At 39.7% G+C, this 20,673-nt stretch overlaps 1 protein-coding gene across 1 annotated transcript in view; it reads right to left on the bottom strand.

Moving 5' to 3' along the window:
* crtac1b (cartilage acidic protein 1b) overlaps positions 1 to 20,673 on the bottom strand; it is a 42,372-nt gene that overhangs the window by 18,522 nt on the left and 3,177 nt on the right. Inside the window, exons 4-7 of the mRNA XM_062995185.1 lie at positions 13,709 to 13,865; positions 9,963 to 10,097; positions 9,726 to 9,871; positions 2,243 to 2,379 (exon numbers count right to left, since the gene is read on the bottom strand). Of these exons, the coding sequence (XP_062851255.1) occupies positions 2,243 to 2,379; positions 9,726 to 9,871; positions 9,963 to 10,097; positions 13,709 to 13,865 (575 nt within the window). The remainder of the gene's footprint in view (positions 1 to 2,242; positions 2,380 to 9,725; positions 9,872 to 9,962; positions 10,098 to 13,708; positions 13,866 to 20,673) is intronic.

Below are 20,673 nucleotides of genomic sequence, written 5' to 3'. Positions count from 1 at the left end.
ACCCCATAGTGAACATGTCCAAATTGTGCCCAAAGTGTCAATATTTTGTGTGACCACCATTATTATCCAGCACTGCCTTAACCCTCCTGGGCATGGAATTCACCAGAGCTGCACAGGTTGCTACTGGAATCCTCTTCCACTCCTCCATGATGACATCACGGAGCTGGTGGATGTTAGACACCTTGAACTCCTCCACCTTCCACTTGAGGATGCGCCACAGGTGCTCAATTGGGTTTAGTCCATCACCTTTACCTTCAGCTTCCTCAGCAAGGCAGTTGTCATCTTGGAGGTTGTGTTTGGGGTCGTTATCCTGTTGGAAAACTGCCATGAGGCCCAGTTTTCGAAGGGAGGGGATCATGCTCTGTTTCAGAATGTCACAGTACATGTTGGAATTCATGTTTCCCTCAATGAACTGCAGCTCCCCAGTGCCAGCAACACTCATGCAGCCCAAGACCATGATGCTACCACCACTATGCTTGACTGTAGGCAAGATACAGTTGTCTTGGTACTTCTCACCAGGGCGCCACCACACATGCTGGACACCATCTGAGCCAAACAAGTTTATCTTGGTCTCGTCAGACCACAGGGCATTCCAGTAATCCATGTTCTTGGACTGCTTGTCTTCAGCAAACTGTTTGCTGGCTTTCTTGTGCGTCAGCTTCCTTCTGGGATGACGACCATGCAGACCGAGTTGATGCAGTGTGCGGCGTATGGTCTGAGCACTGACAGGCTGACCTCCCACGTCTTCAACCTCTGCAGCAATGCTGGCAGCACTCATGTGTCTATTTTTTAAAGCCAACCTCTGGATATGACGCCGAACACGTGGACTCAACTTCTTTGGTCGACCCTGGCGAAGCCTGTTCCGAGTGGAACCTGTCCTGGAAAACCGCTGTATGACCTTGGCCACCATGCTGTAGCTCAGTTTCAGGGTGTTAGCAATCTTCTTATAGCCCAGGCCATCTTTGTGGAGAGCAACAATTCTATTTCTCACATCCTCAGAGAGTTCTTTGCCATGAGGTGCCATGTTGAATATCCAGTGGCCAGTATGAGAGAATTGTACCCAAAACACCAAATTTAACAGCCCTGCTCCCCATTTACACCTGGGACCTTGACACATGACACCAGGGAGGGACAACGACACATTTGGGCACAATTTGGACATGTTCACTGTGGGGTGTACTCACTTATGTTGCCAGCTATTTAGACATTAATGGCTGTGTGTTGAGTTATTTTCAGAAGACAGTAAATCTACACTGCTATACAAGCTGTACACTGACTACTCTAAGTTATATCCAAGTTTCATGTCTATAGTGTTGTCCCATGGAAAGATATAATGAAATATTTGCAGAAATGTGAGGGGTGTACTCACTTTTGTGATACACTGTATATATATATAAACCCTATTTCCAGAAACGTTTCAGTAAATGCAAGAATGTGCATTTAATGCATAACTTAATATCTGTGGGCCGCAAGGCACAAAGTAACACCCTGGACGGGGCGCATCGCAGGGCAGACACACATACACACACCCATTCACCTATAGGGAAATTCAGTGTCTCCAGTTAACCTGACTGCAGGTTTTTGGACTGTGGGAGGAAACCGGAGCTCCCAGAAGACATGCAGACACTGGGAGAACATGCAAACTCCACACTGAAAGGACCCGGACCGCCCCGCCTGGGGATCAAACCCAGGATCTTCTTGCTGTGAGGTGACAGTGCTACCCAACGAGTAACCGTGCCGCCCTGTAAAGTGTTACTATATAAATAAAACAAAATTAAATTAAATCATAATATAAACCTTAAATATATGCACAGCAACATTATTTATCTTAAAATTTATAATTAATACAATAGCACAAACATGAATTGAGATTCTGCAGGTCATATAACTCTGCAGGTCATATAATGTGAAGTTAATGTTCTTTATTTAATGTCCTGTTTTACACTCTTTGGTTACATTCATGACAGAAACGGTAGTTACACATTACACAAGATTCATCAGTTCACAAGTTTAATGTCAAACACCAATTCCCCTCATTTGCATGTTTTTGGACTATGGGAGGTAACCAGAGCTCCCAATGGAAACCCACGCAAACACAGGGAGAACATGCAAACACAGAAAGTTAATGTTCTAAAAACATTACATAGTGAAAACAAATGTAGTACAAACATCAACAGCTTGTATAGTTCTATAAATTAAGGTACCATATTTATAAACATTAAGTGAAGTACTAATAGTTTACCTGAACAGCCTGTTGGCAGATGAACCTCTATATGCAATATTGTTGAAAAAGACCTCCAATTCACTGTCATTGTCAAAGTCTGCTACGATAACTGTACGCACAGGGGACGGCATGGAAAACTTCTGTGACGCAATGTCCTAAAAACAAACAGATCATCCAAAAATATCAGCACATAACAGCTGGCACATAAAGCATACACCTACATTAGACAGTGAAATGGACAAACATGAAGGAAGAGCAAACATTTAACTTAACAAAACACATCATCAAACACATTAACAAAATAAATCATGGCACAGCGGCCAAAATCCAAAACTCAGCAAAAAAATTATAACCACTGCTTACTTTAGCTGATGTTCTTCCAGATGCTGTTAAATTTATAACCGTGTGTCCCATTAGGAATATAATCTCTTATTTTGTAAATGTGTGCTTATAATTAAAAACCTCCAAACTTTTCTCGGTTGTGAAGTAAAACACTAACTTGTTAGAAAGCCAATCAAGCGTTTCATTGACACATCGTCTGTGTGACGCAAACTGAATAAATGCAAATAACTTAATTTCTTACTAAAAATTTTAATCAGATTGGTTCAGAAAGTGCTCTTTCAACCATTAGCGCCAATTCTGTAGGAGCGTTCCACTCAACCCAGTTGTTCCTGTGAAGTGCACTATATATTCCACCATTGTAAGTGAGATTCCTATCCAAAGGTAACAAAAATGTTCAAATGAAGTGAACCTCAAGCTGTGTAGGGAGTTTGCCGGAAGCTGGCTGTAACATTTACCCATTGCGTGTGTTGCGGGTTAAGACGGCTGGAGCGTTATCAGAGAGAAGAATATTTATAATAATAATAATTATATATAATTATATAATATATTATACAGGTATATATAATATATATAATAGTATATAATATATAATTGTCACACGTAACTAATGTTAACACATGCTGACACCTACACATGCTGACACCTAACACATGCTGACACCTACATTAGACTGTGAAAAGGACAAACATGAAGGAAGAGCAAACATTTAACTTAACAAAACACATCATCAAACACATTAACAAAATAAATCATAGCTTGTTGTTCACGAGACTTAGTTTACTGCGAAAAGGACACACATGAATGAAGAGCAAACATTTAACATAACAAAACACAATTTTAGCTTTTTTATGACTGGTTAACCTGAATGTAATTGAATAAGTAAACCATGTAAATCATGTCCGGATTCTCTGTTAAATGTGTCAGACACATGAGGTGACCTGTCAGGTAAATCACATAACCCAAATATCCAGCAACAGCAGGAGCCGAGGACAGGAGAAACCAAGTAAAATTGTTATGCTTCAGTGGTGCAGGAATAAGTCCCTTAGGAGTTATAGAGCAGGACGGTACTCCCTTAAGTATTTACCCCTCGTTTTAATTATAAGCCTCATAAACTTCATGAGAAGTTCCCTGAAATGACCTTGTCCTCCCTGAAGTGAGGAGGATGAGATGGACAGTTTTGGACAGGTCAAAAAAACAGAAGAACAAAAGTAAAAGAAAACAGCAGATTGGGCTGACAATAAGAGGGTCTTGATCTGGTGGTCCTCTATCCAAACCTTGACTGATTTGGCTGTGTGACATGAATAAACCTCACATTTGGGGAGCAGAAGATACCAAATTTTCTTCTGTGATAGCTTTGTACATGACTTGATTCATGAGTCCTTTAAAACGACAAATCTGCCCAATTCCAGTCTTGCTGAAGTACCCACAGATCATCATTGATCCACTGAAACCCAATTTCACAGTGGGTGCTAGACACTGTGGGCAGTAGTCCTCTCCAGGTCTCTGTATATCCATTAGATGACCAGGTGTTGGGTCAAGCTGAAAATTGAACTCATGAGAGATGAGTACCTCTACTTTCTGCTTCTCATTGATGAAGGGCTTTTTTTTTTATAGCTTTGGTCCTACCCCTGGAAGCCTGTTTCAATTGCATTTGATTGAGTTGGTGCTCATCTCGGTCAGTGGAAAGACGTTTTCGCCCTCTGCTGGTCTGTAGATTTGTTGTCCCCAATGTCTGCTGTTTGACCCTGTTGTTATAAATTTCCATCTTTAAGAACTTAAGAAATCAAGAACTCTTAAATGAAGAAATTGCACTATTGTTTTACTCATTTATTCTTCTCTTCTCCTTTGATATGGTCAATGGTATTTGTTTTATTTCTGTTACATTTGACTTACTACTAAAGTCTTACTCCTATTATGAAAGGTGTATGGTGACAGCAGCAGTGGTTATAATACTTTTTTTTGTTAAATAGCTTCATCTGATCATTTAATCAGTACATTATTAAGTAAAATGAGGTGTGCATGTGATAGAATTCAACAGACTCTGAAAGAGATGCTGTTTTTTTAGAAGAATATGAAGTGGTCTTCTTTTTTTCCGTTATCCCTACACAAAAAAAAGGTGTTCACAGGAAACTGTATACACTGATGAGCTACAGTAGCTTGTCTGTTGGATCGGACAACACCGGCCAGCCTTTGCTCTCCACGTTGATCAATGAGCCTTAGCCTTGCAGCCTAATATATCCCACCCACTAACAAGTGCTGTGATGAAGAGATAATCAGTGCTATTCACTTCACCTGTCAGTGCACATAATGGTATGCCTGGTTGGTGTATATTACCCAGTGATGCTGAGGAAAAAGACAAGCCAGAAACCACCAACAGGTTGCTGGATGGCCAAGATTTATTGATGTCATAGTACATGAAGGCTGTGGCGTCTGGTTTGGACCAACAGAAGGGGTACTGTGGCTCAAATTGCAGATAATTATAATAATCATGATGAGTTGAATGTGTCACGAGTGCATGCATAGTTGCAGGCCAAACAAAGTGCCAATGCCAGTCCCTGTCCAAAATCATAAGCACCTGCAATAGGCACACATACACTGGAACTGAACATTTAAGTAATGAAAGAAGGTCAGCAGGTCCATTAAATCCTATTTTTTTTCCAGATCAGGCCAGTGGGTTTGCAGAAGATTAACACTGTTGTAATTATATATATATATATATATATATATATATATATATATCCTCTACAGCCATAACATTAAAACCACCTCCTTGTTTATACACTCACTGTCCGTTTTATCAGCTTCACTTACAATATAGAAGCACTTTGTAGTTCTACAATTACTGCCTGTAGTCCATCTGTTTCTCTACATACTTTTTAAACCTCCTTTTACTCTTTTCTTCAATGGTCAGGACCCCCACAGGACCACTACCAGAGTAGGTATTATTTAGGTGGTGGATCATTCTTAGCACTGCACCAGCACAACACACACTAACACACCACCACCATGTCATTGTCACTGCAGTGCTGAGAATGACCCACCACCCAAATAATACCTGCTCTGTAGTGGTCTTGGGAGAGTCCTGACCATTGAAGAACAGGGTGAAAGCAGGCTGAAAAGTTATGTAGAGAAACAGATGGACTACAGTCAGTAATTGTAGAAGTACAAAGTGCTCATATATGGTAAGTGGAGCTGATAAAATGGACAGTAAGTGTAGAAACAAGGTTGTTAAATTATGGCTGATCAGTATATATATTCAACAGATTCAACAGATAAAATATATATTTATAATGTTTATGTTCAGTCAAAACCAGAAAAGCAGTGCATTTTCAGTGATTTCCCATGTCCCTGTGGATCATGTTAACCTGTTCAGATTTAATTAGCAGGTCAGCAGAGTGACATAAGATCACCATTAGAGATGGCAGAGGTCACGCAACCCAGCAGAGCATTGCAGATGACTGTATAAATGATCCCACAGGACATTAACCCAGCATTTGACCCCTGTAAAACAGCTCCCTACTGACATTTATCTATCAGCCCATAAATACAAACGCTGCTGGGACAAAAACGGCAGTTTGGCACATACCGTACTGTTCCACATTTAGTCTTTCAGATCAGCACAATTTCTTTAGCTGCTGACTTAAAACCACTCTGATTTATTACCCAAGTTATAATATGAATATACATAATATATCATTTAATGAAAAGGTGCACTCACTCAGCAATTGAGGTGGTTAACTTTACACATATTTCAAGTACAGGGTGAGTCAAAACTTGAATTCATTCACAAAACATACTTCATATGTGTAAGATGATTTACAGGACAGTCTCAACCTGTTCGCCATCATGTTCAACATACAAAAACCAGCGATCAAGCGTACCATTTAAAGCTTGGACACACATTTCACGGGGAAAAGATCCATTAGTGTTCACATCATTTTGACTCAACCGGTATTTAAACATGTACTCTGTTACATCATTTTTTTTGTTAAATTCAAAGTGCTAATTTTTATTTTTTAAAGTATAACTAAAGTCACGTACCATGAATAACAACTAAATAAAAATGCAAAATTACTACTCCAAATCAGAAAAAGTTGGGACAGTATGGAAAATGCAAATAAAATAAAAACTTACATTTTTATGTGTTCCTTACATTTACTTTGACTTTTATTTGATTGTAGACAGTTTGAACCTGAGATATTTCATGTTTTGTCTGCTCAGCATCATTTCATTTATTAATAAACCTCCATTCCTGCATTTCAGGCCTGCAACACATTCCAAAAAAAGTTGGGACGGGGGCAATTTAAAGCTAGTAATGAGGTGTAAATAATAAACTAAATAATAATGTGATTCCAAACAGGTGATGTCATCAGGTGATTATAATCATGGTTTGGTACAAAAGCAGCATCCAGGAAAGGCTGAGTCTTTGATGAGCAAAGATGATCAGAGGATCTCCAGTTTCTCAACAAATGCATGAGAAAATTATTAAAATGTTTAAAAACAATGTACCTCAAAGACAGATTGGAAGGGATTTCCATATTTCTCCATCTACTGTGCATAATATCATTAAACGATTCAAGGAATCTGGAGGAATTTCAGTGCAAGGCCAAGAGCGCAAGCTTAAGCTTTTGAAGTCCAAAAGCCAGGGTCTGTCATGGTATGGTGCTGTGTCAGTGTCCTTGGCAAAGGTCATTTACACTTCTGTGATGGCAGCATTAATGCAGAAAAGTACATTGAGATCTTAGAGCAACATTACAAAGCAGTAAATGCTTTACTGTCCCAACTTTTTTTGGAATGTGTTGCAAGCCTAAAATGCAGGAATGGATGTTTTTAAATAAATGAAATGAAGTTGAGCAGACAAAACATGAAATATCTCAGGTTCATCCTGTCTGCAATCAAATAAAAGTCAAAGTAAATGTAAGAAACTCTGTTTTTTTTATTATTTGTATTTTACATACTGTTCCAACTTTTTCTGATTTGGGGTTGTATAAAAACAGTTACTAGTTTTTTGGTTTATATAATGTTGTAAAATTATATCCAACCCTTTAAGGTGGACTCTGTATGAACTGTAAGAAAAGGACGTTTTTACTCTTGTTAAGAAAGGTCTTTCATTTTGCAGGTCCATACTGCATCACAACAGTCATGACTCACATATTAAATGAAACTGCTTTTTTATAATCCATAACAATACAAGATCATTTGAACTGTGCTGTAGATATTGATTTTGGCATAAATAAAGTTTATGATGTCCTAGTTACTTCTATAAATCTGTACTAGGCAGATTATTGTGGCTTTATGGATACAGACATGTGCTGCCTTGTCTGCAATAATATAGATGGTTGCAATTTAGCTGATTATTGACATTTTAAAATTGCGTCAATAGAATAGCATTTAATGCTTGCAATGATACGTGCATGTTTCACTTACTCCAAATATCTCATGTCACAAGGATGTCACCCGAAATAATATAGCACATTTAACTGGAGCATAACAAATGAGTAATTACAGCTGCAATCAAACTTATTCAACACTAATTGCCTATATAATCCACAAAGACAATTTAATACATTTTACTTATCTTTGTCATGATGTAAAAAATGCTGAAGCTAGAGCTGTTACCCAACTCTGTAATATAATCGAGGCTATCATATTTAAATGCTTAAATCAGTTAAGATAGATCTTTGATTGAGTAGTTATACTGTGGTCATAGCAAAGGTCCCAGTCATGTGTAAGAACAGCCTCATCAGCATTTTCCACTGCATCACTGAGATAATCAACCGCAGGCACTGTAATCAGCAGCAATCATAAAATAAAGCACTACTTCACTTACATCTCACTATGTTTGCCTCAAGAGGAGTGACAAAGTGTTTATTGTTTAGATGAAAAGAAGAACAGAATGTTTCATCAAAATGTTAAAGCCTCAGATGATTGCTGAATCATGGTCCCTCATTAACTCTGCAGTGTGTAATGGAATATGTTCTCTAAATCACTAAAAATAATATTAAATCTTATACTAGTTTTAGTTGTTTCATATGTAGTTGTCCCCACCAAAAGGGTATACGACCTTTTTTTGTACTTGAATTGCTATGGTGATGCAGCAGTTTAATATGATATGCCACCACTATGGAGACCCAAGCTGGAAATCACATTTTGCTACTGCAACAGCAACACCTACTGTCTGTTCCTGGAACTGGCACTAGAATTATCAGGAGTTTGGTGCTACACAGTCGAGTCACATTATTATGATCACCAGCCAGTATCCAGAGTAACCGCCGTGTGCAGCACGGACAGCAGCTAGACGGGCTGGGAGTGACTCAATAAGGTCCTGGTAAGTTGTCACAGGTATGTGGAGCCATGCTGACTGCAGTGCATCCCACAGCTGCTGGAGGGTATGTGGGGGAGGATCCATAGAGTGAACCAGACGATCAAGGTGGTCTCACAGATGCTCAATTGAGTTCAGGGTAGTACTTAGAAGTCTTGGTCATGCTCTTCCAACCAATGTTGGACATTTCTTGCATGTGACATGTCGCATTGTCTTGCTGGATGATCCCATCTGCCCCACGGAGGACAATTTTACCCATGATACTTTTATCATGTCATTGGATAAATGCCACGATTTTGTCCCGCCCCCGGATGCTGAGCGTCTCTGGGGGTGAATGGAGCTGTGGGCGGGTCTGGACGCGTAGCTTCTGCAAGATGATTGGAGGATCAGTCGAAAGGCTAAATCCTGTTTTGATGGACAACTATTTTAAGATCTACACCGTCACTTAATCACTGGGAGCTTCAGTCCCATCGCGGATTTTGCGAGTGAAGTCGAAAGACAAACTGCAACCCATTTCTTGGTATTTGCTTGGTGAAATTACTTGACCATTTCCATTGTTCATTGTGTAAATAAAACACACTCATAGTATTTGTTTCAGTTTAACATAATTTCAACATTTCCTTGTTCGAGTTCAGGCCATTTTCTTGAAAAGGAACGGAGGGCAGAATTTATGTATAAATAAATTGACAAATTTTATGATGTAAGCCGACAATGAGCTTCCCCTCTTTGAAAGACCAGCAGCCGCCACTGGCATGAAGCATAGGTTGCAGTACATTGATTTTAAAATGACTAAATTAAGCGGAAAAAAATGTTAATCCGTAGATTTTAATCAATTACCTTGAATCTTTGTTTGCGGTTATTGCTTAACTGCAGGTACAGGCGATGTGGACCATTCCAGTTTCCATTGATGATATCTGTTTTCCCATCTCGATTAAAATCTGCTAGAGCTACACCACGGCCATGCTGCATTGGATCCTCAACCCCTGCAGCAACATATAAATTTACATGAATGTTGTGATGCGTTAGTATACTTGATGGTGCAAACAATATGCATTTATATATTCCTCGGCTCACCTGCCTGCGCAGCGACATCTGTAAATGTCCCATCTCCATTATTGCGGAAAAGAAAGTTGGGGCTATATTCATTGTCACAGAATATATCAGAAAGGCTCTCGCTGAGTATAGGCCCCACAACGACCCCTCGTCCTCCTGTAGTTCAAAGCAAAGACAGCCACATTTACCATAAGCAGTGTGCAAATCATTACTGCGTTTCCGGTCCATTTCTCAAGGCAGGCAGGCGCTCTGTGCTTCTGCTGACACAGACTACAATCCCATCACAGAGGACACAAATGCAGTTAGCCATGTTTTACTGCAGCATTTATTTTATTTTCTTAAAGGCAATGCTAAGGTCAGAAATGCAGAAAGACATTTTGAGATAGGATGCTGGGTTTTTGACCTAGTAAGGTAAAGTGCTGTGAAAGGGTGTCACGATGGCTCAGTGGGTAGCACTGTCGCCTCACAGCAAGCAGGTCCTGGGTTCAATCCCCAGGTGGGGCGGTCCGAGTCCTTTCTGTGTGGAGTTTGCATGTTCTCCCTGTGTCTGCGGGGGTTTTCCCACAGTCCAAAAACATGCAGCCAGGCTAATTGGAGACACTGAATTGTCCTATAGGTACCTAGCCACTAGGATACATAAAACCAGTGTATTGTAGTGCCGGTCCCAAGCCCGGATAAATAGGGAGGGTTGTGTAAATAATGCAGATCACGAAGAAACTGAAGAAAAAGATCTATTAAAAATCAGTAGCACCCATGTGAAAAGTAATAACCCTCTAAACCTAACAACTGGATCTACTGAGGGGTTTCCCAACATGATCTGCCTGTTTAAAGTCTTGTCACACCATCTCTATAGGATTCAAGCCAAGCCTTTGACTCTTCCATTACAAAACCCTAATTTTGTTTCTTTTGAGCCATTCAGAGATGGACTTGTGGACAGATATTCTCCTTTAGATATTCTCCTTCATTTCATAATTATTCAAATGGTCAATCAAGTCATCCAGGTCCTGCAGAAGCAAAGCAGTCTATCGCACCACCACTACCACCATGTCTAACTGTTGGTTTAATGTTCATATGGTGGAATGCAGTGTTAGCTTTACCCCTAAGGTAAAAGGACCCACGTCTTCCAAAAAGTTTCACATTTAAAAAAAAAAAATTATTTTTCCAACCTTTCCCCCCCCCAATTTTCTCCCCTAATCTAGTCGTGTCCAATTACCCCGATTGCATCCTCCACTGATTCAACCCTCCACCGCTGACTCATGCCCCCTCCGACACGTGCTCAGTACAGACTGCATTTTTCACCTGCACAAGTCAAGTTCATATAAACCGATCAGCACTGTGCACAGACAGCCACACCCTGATCAGCATTATTCCTCAGCCCTGTGCAGGCGCCATCAATCAGCCAGCAGGGGTCGTAATTGCACCAGTTATGAGGACCCATGATCTGGCTTGCCCCTAACCCTATAAACAACAGCCAATAGTTATTCATGCAGCCACCCAGCCCAGCCGGGTGGCAGGGCTGAGCTTCGATAAGATGTATTTGAAAACCCAGCTCTGGTGTGCTAGTGTATTTTATCGCTGCGCCACCTGAGCAGCCCCAAAAAGTTCCACATTTAATTCATAAGTGTACAGAATTGTCTTAGGGGTCATCTAGATTTTTCTACAAATGCAAGGTAAATCTTTCAGTTCTTTTTGGTCAGCAAAATAAACACAAAGAGTGCCTTAAGTCTCCTCCATAGAAGTAATTTTCCCAGTATCTTTCTTGTGTACACAATTGTGGAATTGTGTACATTGACATAAGTAAGTCAAGTAAGGCCTGAGGTTCTTTAGAGGTTCATCTGGGTTCTTTTGTGATCTCCCAATGAGTTGTTGAGTTGTGAAATCTTGGTAGGCCATCCACTTCTAGAAAGGTTTATCACTGTTACATGTTTTGGCTCCTACTTTGGTTTGCCGGAGTCCCATAGCCTCAGAAATGGTCTGCATTACATTGCCAGACAGGTTCTATTTCAGTCATGTTTAGATTCAACAGGTCTGGCAGTAATCATGCCTGAGTGTGGCTAGTAAAACTGAACCACTGAGTTGTCAATTGAATTTGGTTAACTGGTTAAATTAGTAGCTAGGGGGACAAGTATTTTTCCACACAAGGCCAGGTAGAGAATTTTTGCTTCAATAAATGAAAATGATCATTTTGAGCATTTTGTGTTTACTTGGGTTATCTTAGTCTAATATCAAACATAGTTTGATAATCTGAAGCAGAGGTGTCAAACTCAATTTCACCGAGGGCCACATCTGCATTATGGTGGCCCTCAAAGGGCCGATTGTAGCGTATCCTGCTGTGATTGCAGTCTGCCACTTTTTTGGCTAAATTCTGTGTTTGGTGCCAAATTTATACTGTATATTTATAATGTAGATCTACATTTATATTGTACTCCTTTACCACAGACACGACCTCATAACACAAGAGACGTACGGGTTTCTCTTCTTGAAGCACAAACTTGTATTCACTTTCCCATCTTTCATTAAATTACCTTCCTGCTGCTTAAATTTTTTCTTCTTGTACATTTTGGGATTATTTGTAAATATTTCTCAACATCACTTGTTGGAAAACTGCCTCAGTTAAATTCTGATGTGGAAACACTGCCATCTAGTGGCGGGATGCGTTCACTTTGCGGGTCACAAAATCGGCATGCATTGTGGGGGATGCAGATTATGTACGATTTTAAAGTGTATTTTAAGACAATCATATGTCTTTTAAGCTCTCGCGGGCCACATAAAATGATTCATGGCCCGCGGGCCTTGAGTTTGACACGTGATCTAAAGCATATAGGTGTGACTAATATGCAAAGCATGAAGACATTGGGAAGGGGCAAATCATTTTCACAGCATTGTACATTGATCAAATTTAGAGCAATGTTACCACACTAAACTTGTGTTTTAAGAGATGTCAAAGATGTAAGTAAGAGATGGAGTAGAATTCTGGAATTTACTTTTGTGGCACCATAAAATGTGATGTTTTGTTCAGTTATGTTAACTTCAGCCTGCTATGGGTCATGGTGGGTCCGGTGCTGCCTGGAAACCCTGGGCTCTAGAGAGAAATACATCCTAGACACCCTAGACATTTCTAAAGGATTATAATGTTAACTTGTCAAAGATGAATGAAATGAATTTTCAATAAAAAATTATGCTTGCACAATGCTTAGCATTTTATAGTACTGTTCATTAGCTAAACTATTAATATTTATATTAAAACACAGCACTAATGCATCAGCCCTTTGTAAGGTTAAACATTCAAAATAAACCTTCTTTAAAAGGGAGGTTATATGGCTTAATCCTAGACTACCTTATTTAGCATCATTTCCAGCTAGTGGTCCCTGCCTCAATGTACTAAGCTTCCACTGAAACAGTGCTTAATAGTGGATAAAAGTCCACTTCACAGTCTTTACTGAATAACAGAATGTTTGGCCCATTGAGCAAGTCCGGGTTGAAGATTGGCTCTGTTGTCCTTGTGCCTCGCTATGACTTTCAGCACAATAAACAGCTGAGTGGGCCAAACGCCGCCACAATGCTGCAGCAGCTCGGTCTTACAGGCCCCTGATTTCTCTATTAGTGCTGCTTTAGCCAATAAACACTGTCCATAACTCACTGACTCACAACTGATATGAGGACTGGCCCTTGGTGTAAATCAAGCACAGGACAAATTATGCTGCTCCTATAGGCAGCTGTTTTTACAGGGGGGACCCTGCTGTTCCTACATGCAAACCTATACACACCTGTAAATTTGTTGACTCCGGCCTGCTCTGCCACGTTCGACAGAGCAATGATCCCGTTAGACAGGTCACTGGCACTCTCATCCATTTCGATCAGAGCATGGGCCCCCACGTTTCCGCTGGCGTAGTTAGCAATGTAGATGGCATAACGTCCTGTTCCCTACACAGAACAAAATAGACAATCTGGTTCAGAAGCAATAGGTAGTTCATGATTACTTAATGTGCACATATTATTTGAAACTCACAGCTCTTTACCAAAACAAAACATGATTTAATGATACTTAACACAGCATGTAATGCATTATCTCCAAATGCTAACTACAACCTTATTGGACCGTACCACATTCATCTTTCTTGTTTGATGACTCTCTCCCTCATGTTTCCCTGCACTCTTCAGCACCCACCCCATGGATATTAATTTCACACTCCATTATCAGACGGAGTCCCCGTGGGCCTGAACTTAGTGAAGGAACTGCCTAAATGAACTTACGCACACATTTTCAATAAAGTCTCCCGTGATCCCTGTGTCTCCACAACAGGGAAATGATGAAATACAGAAATGTGTGCATAAGAATATAAATACCACTACCTAGTCTCAGCGGCCTTAATGAGGCATATGAATGTAAATGTCAAACATATTACATTGCTCTCTGCACTCTACTGAAACATCAGCTCAGGTCATGGTTCAGCTTAGGAAAATGAGGAAATTCATGTTTTATGTGATTCAAAGTCTTTTTGATTTTTCATTACTGTAACTGACATAATTCTCTCTCATAATTCTTTTTATGTATTAATGCAATTTATAAAAGGTGGAAATGCACTGAGAGGCACTGAAAGATTATTAGGATGGATTGATGGATGGACAGATGTAAGACGCACGCACACACAGCGACTTCAGACTCAACTTGGACTCGTTTCAAATGACTCTGACTCGACTCATGACTCACAAAAAATGACTTGTAAACAAAAGTCCCTAGTCCCTATATATATATATATATATATATATATATATATATACACCGATCAGCCATAACATTAAAACCACCTCCTTGTTTCTACACACACTATTTTATCAGCTCCAATTACCATATAGGAGCACTTTGTAGTTCTACAATTACTGACTGTAGTCCATCTGTTTCTCTGCATGCTTTGTTAGCCCCCTTTTTTGCTGTTCTTCAATGGTCAGGACTCTCCCAGGACCACTACAGAGTAGGTATAGGTCAGCACTGCAATGACACTGACATGGTGGTGGTGTGTTAGTGTGTGTTGTGCTGGTATGAGTGGATCAGACACAGCAGCGATGCTGGAGTTTTTAAATACCGTGTCCACTCACTGTCCACTCTATTAGACACTCCTACCTAGTTGGTCCACCTTGTAGATGTAAAGTCAGAGACGATCGCTCATCTATTGCTGCTGTTTGAGTTGGTCATCTTCTAGACCTTCATCAGTGGTCACAGGATGCTGCCCACGGGGCGCTGTTGACTGGATATTTTTGGTTTGTGAACTATTCTCAGTCCAGCAGTGACAGTGAGCTGTTTAAAAACTCCACATGCTCTGTAGTGGTCCTGTGGGGGTCCTGACCATTGAAGAAGAGGGTGAAAGCAGGCCAAAAAAGGTATGTAGAGAAACAGATGGACTAAAGTCAGTAATTGTAGAACTACAAAGTGCTTCTATATGGTAAGTGGAGCTGATAAAATGGACAGTGAGTGTAGAAACAGGGTCATAATGTTATGCCTGATCGGTCTATATGTAATTTTCTGCTCTTTAATAACGCTCCGGTCGTCTTAACCTGCAACGCACGCAATGGGTAAATGTTACAGCCAGCTTCCAACGTAGTGATGAAGCGTCGCTCCCTACTCTCTACACAGTTTGAAGTTCACTTCATTTGAACATTTTTGTTACCTTCGAATTGGAATCTCACTTACAATGGTGGAATATCCTACATAGTGCACTTCACAGGAACAACTGGGGTGAATGGAACGCTCCTACAGAATTGGCGCTAATGGTTGAAAGAGCACTTTCTGAACCAATCAGACCTTCTGATTTAAATTTTTAGTAAGAAATGCTGTTATTTGCATTTATTCAGTTTGTGTCACACAGATGATGTGTCAATGAAATGCTTGATTGGCTTTTTACCGAGTTAGTTTGGAGGTTTTTAATTATAAGCACACACAAAATAACGGGTTATTTTCCTAATGGGACAACACACGGTTATAAATATAATAGCATCTGGAAGAACATAAGTTAAGGTAAGCAGTGGTTATGATATTTTTGCTGTGTTTTGGATTTGGGCCGCTGTGCCGTGATTTATCGTGCACTTTTGTTTTGCAATAAAAACAAAACGTATCAGTTTAAGCTTTTAACTGGTACCTTCTTGTTACGGAAATTACATTCATTTGCACAATGACTAGGAAAGTAAAGGCACTAAGTCAAAATACAGTTGCTAATCTTTAGTTGTTTTTATCTGAACTTACATATTATTTGTTTATTTCTACACTACATTTCCAATAAATGTTTTGTGTATATTATATTGACTTGACTCTAGCCTAAAGACTTGTGACTTGACTCGGACTCTAGCCTAAAAACTCTTGACTCGGAATCGTATTTTGTGACTTGTGAACCTCTCTGCCTTAAATACATCTTAATCCATCTTAAATGTACCTTAAATTCATTCATAATTCAGTTCATTTTAGCACTAGACTATTTTAGACTTTCTTAGTCACCCAATGCTTAAATTCATTTATTCTGGATGGATAGACAGATGTAACACCAAACCACCAAACCAAACTGGTCTGATATTAAGAGAACTGCTAGAGCATGGGTGATACAATTCACAATCAATCAGCATTTTAAAGCTAATGCAAACTCTCATGCACCAAGAACAACAGGATCAGTGGCTTCTTTATTGTGCGGCAAATTGTGTTTGTTGCCCTCAAAGGATTGATTACTGCAAGACAATGTCTCTAAAAAGGACAGAGAACATTTAACCTCTGTACTTCTGTACTTTATTACATTAATAAATATGAAAAAAAATCAGGGCCAGTTAAAAGTGACTTTTAGTCTAATGTATGTGCTACGTCTTTTGGGAGAGGTTCCAGGGGCAGTCATAAGCCTGTAATTGAAAGTCCGTGCAGATAGAAGTGAGTGAGGGCTAATCTGTCTTCTTTCTATGATTATGTCCAATCTTAAAAAACACATTGGACTGCAATTCATCAGTCCAAGGTGGACTTGATATTAAACTCAGTTTAGTATTTCATTTCTTGCACAGTAATGGATTTTGGTTAATAGGTGAACATAATAAGATTACCTATGTGTTTTAGCACACAATCTCTGATATTCATAATTCCCAATAAATAAATACACTGATCAGCCATAACATTAAAACCACCTCCTTGTTTCTACACTCACTGTCCATTTTATCAGCTCCACTTACCATATAGGAGCACTTTGTAGTTCTACAACTATTGACTGTAGTCCATGTGTTTCTCTTAATACTTTTTTAGACTGCTTTCACCCTGTTCTTCAATGGTCAGGACCAACACAGAGTAGGTATTATTTAGGTGGTGGATAATTCTCAGCACTGCGGTGACACTGACATGGTGGTGGTGTGTTAGTGTGTGTTCTGCTGGTATGAGTGGATCAGACACAGCAGCGCTGCTGGAGTTTTTAAATACCGTGTCCACTCACTATCCACTCTATAACATACTCCTACCTAGTTGGTCCACCTTGTAGATGCAAAGTCAGAGACGATCACTCATCTATTGCTGCTGTTTGAGTTGGTCATCTTCTAGACCTTCATCAGTGGTCACAGGACGCTGCCCACAGGGAGCTGTTGGTTGGATATTTTTGGTTGGTGGACTATTCTCAGTCCAGCAGTGACAGTGAGGTGTTTAAAAACTCCATCAGCACTGCTGTGTCTTATCCACTCATACCAGCACAACACACACTCAGCACTCAGTGCTGAGAATGATCCACCACCCAAATAATACCTACTCTGTGGTGGTCCTGGAAGAGTCCTGACCATTGAAGAACAGCAAGAATGGGGGCTAACAAAGCATGCAGAGAAACAGATGGACTACAGTCAGTAATTGTAGAACTACAAAGTGCTTCTATATGGTAAGTGGAGCTGATAAAATGAACAGTGAGCGTAGAAACAAGGTGGTGGTTTTAATGTTATGACTGATCAGTGAAAATACATAAATAATGCAATTAATGATCTTTACCCAGTACATTGGATTTATCACAAATTTTTTTAGTTTCTGTGGTCACTTCTGCTAGCAATTGATAAATCATTTTTATAAGTTAAGATACATCCAGACAAAAGGCTTTTGCGTATTTTGTCACATTCTGCTCTTCCCAGGCAGAGCTACTTCACATATGCAGGGCTGCAGAATTGCATCCTCTTAATGCTCAGTCAAATGAAGTCTGCAATCAAAAAAATCTATTTCAATCCCTCGCTTGCTGCTCCACAGAATAAGTGGACATCGTTCATTGCTGACTGCAGTGGAGGACAAAATGGAAGTCAGTGTGCAGTTCGGCTTACTGTACCTCGACTCTTAACCAGATCAGTCACATGATAAGCAATCAATAAAACTTATTTTTTTCTATTATCTTCAAATTATAATAATGATTCTAAAAATCCGTAATTTGGTAATTCACTCACTCACTTTCTAAGCCACTTATTCTAATCAGGTTAGCGGGGGGTGCTGGAGCCTACACCAGCACTCAATAGATGCAAGGCGCACAGAAACAACCAGATCAGTGCACCAGTCTATCGCAGAGCTTTGTTAATTTTTTCTATTTGTTAAATATAATCACATTTAGAAATTGAAGCCTGTAACAGCAACTTTGACTCATCAGTCCACAGAATATTATCCCAAAAGTCTTGGGGGTCATCTAGGTCTTTTTTGGCAAATGTAAGATGAACTTTGTGTTCTTTTCGGTCAGCATTTGTTTGTGCCTTACATCTTTCCCATGGATGCCATTTTTGCCCAATGTCTTTCCTATTGTGGAATTATGTTCAGTGACCTTAATTGAGGCAAGTGAGACCTGCAGTTCTTTGATGTTTATCTGGGTTTTTTTTTTAACCAATTGTAGATAATAGCTTTCATTGTGGTTCACTGGAGTCCCAGAGCTTTGCTTCATGAATGGTTTTTAAACCCTTTCCAGGGTGGTAGATTAAAGACTTTGCTTCACATCTGTATTTGAAACTCTTTGGAACGTGGCATCATGTGCCATTTTGAGACCTTCTAGCCTACTTCACACTAACATCCAAACAGGATGCCACAGCATCTTGTTTGTTTTATTAGGATTTACCGTCATGTTTTACACTTTGGTTACATTCATGACAGAAACGGTAGTTACTCATCAGTTCACAAGTTTAATGTCAAACAGTCATGGACAATTTTGTATCTCCAATTCACCTCACTTGCATGTTTTTGGACTGTGGGAGGAAACCGGAGCTCCTGGAGGAAACCCACGCAGACACGGGGAGAACATGCAAACTCCACACAGAAAGGACCCGGACCATCCCACCTGGGGATCGAACCCAGGACCTTCTTGCTCTGAGGCGACAGTGCTACCCACTGAGCCACCGTGTCGCCTGCCACAGCGTCTAAATGAAATGTATGCAGCATAAAAAACTATTGAGTTACGCAGCATCAAAAACTAAACTCTAAACTCCCAAACAGGTCTTTTAAAAAATTTTAAAAGTATAAATGAAATGCTTAAATAGAAATAGAACATTTATTATTTATTAGAATATAGATTGATGTGCTATGCTATTAGGAAACACCCCATCCCATACTAGCTGGCCGAATAGCTAACTGCTAGTAAAACAATACTTACCATTTGTCACTAACACACAAAAGTGATAACTGTAACGGTGCACCACAAGTTAAATTCACGTGTAACAATTCAAATCGCTTTACATGTATAATGAATCGATATTCACTTTAAACAGCCGAGGGCACTGGTGCTATTCACCTCACCTGGTTGACGTCAATACAGGGTTGCCAGGTTGGGAGTTTTCCAGTCAAATTTATTTATGTGAGGATACTTACTTTATTTGTGTTATTCATTTATTCATTTATAATTTTTTTACACAAAAAGGGAAATGTGCAGCATTAGTTTGTAAATAAGAAAATAAGAAATAAAAGGACATTAATTATTTAGATAAATAAAAGCTAACCACAAATACAGTATTTTATCATATTAAGAGAAATAATAAAAGGAAACTTTGTCATAATTTGTCTTCAATTTCGTTTTGTTTAAAAAAATCTGGAAAAAATCGTATCGTAAACCCAGTATTGTCATTTGCATCGCATTGTGGGTAGAGTGTATCGTTACATCCCTAGTGATAATTATTTCATGCCAGTTATTTCAGGGTTTTTTTATTAGTAGCCAATCTACCTCATGCATTTCTAAAAGGTAGAGTATCTACAGTGGGGCCAAAAAGTATTTAGTCAGCCACTGATTGTGCAAGTTCTCCTACTTAGAAAGATGAGAGAGGTCTGTAATTTTCATCATAGGTACACTTCAGCTATGAGAGACAAAATGAGAAAAAAAAATCCAGGAAATCACATTGTAGGATTTTTAAAGAATTTATTTGTAAATTATGGTGGAAAATAAGTATTTGGTCAATAACAAAAGTTCAACTCAATACTTTGTAACATTACCTTTGTTGGCAATGACAGAGGTGAAACGTTTCCTGTAAGTCTTCACCAGGTTTGCACACACTGTAGCTGGTATTTTGGCCCATTCCTCCATGCAGATCTCCTCTAGAGCAGTGATGTTTTGGGGCTGTCGCTGGGCAACACGGACTCCACAAATTTTCTATGGGGTTGAGGTCTGGAGACTGGCTAGGCCACTCCAGGACCTTGAAATGCTTTTTACGGAGCCACTCCTTCGTTGCCCGAGCGGTGTGTTTTGGATCATTGTCATGCTGGAAGACCCAGCCACGTTCCATC

The sequence above is a fragment of the Trichomycterus rosablanca genome, chromosome 5 (genome assembly GCF_030014385.1).
Source record: "Trichomycterus rosablanca isolate fTriRos1 chromosome 5, fTriRos1.hap1, whole genome shotgun sequence".
NCBI lineage: Eukaryota > Metazoa > Chordata > Actinopteri > Siluriformes > Trichomycteridae > Trichomycterus > Trichomycterus rosablanca.
The sequence above is the reverse complement of the archived record's forward strand: the minus strand, read 5'-3'. Positions and strand labels throughout refer to the sequence as shown.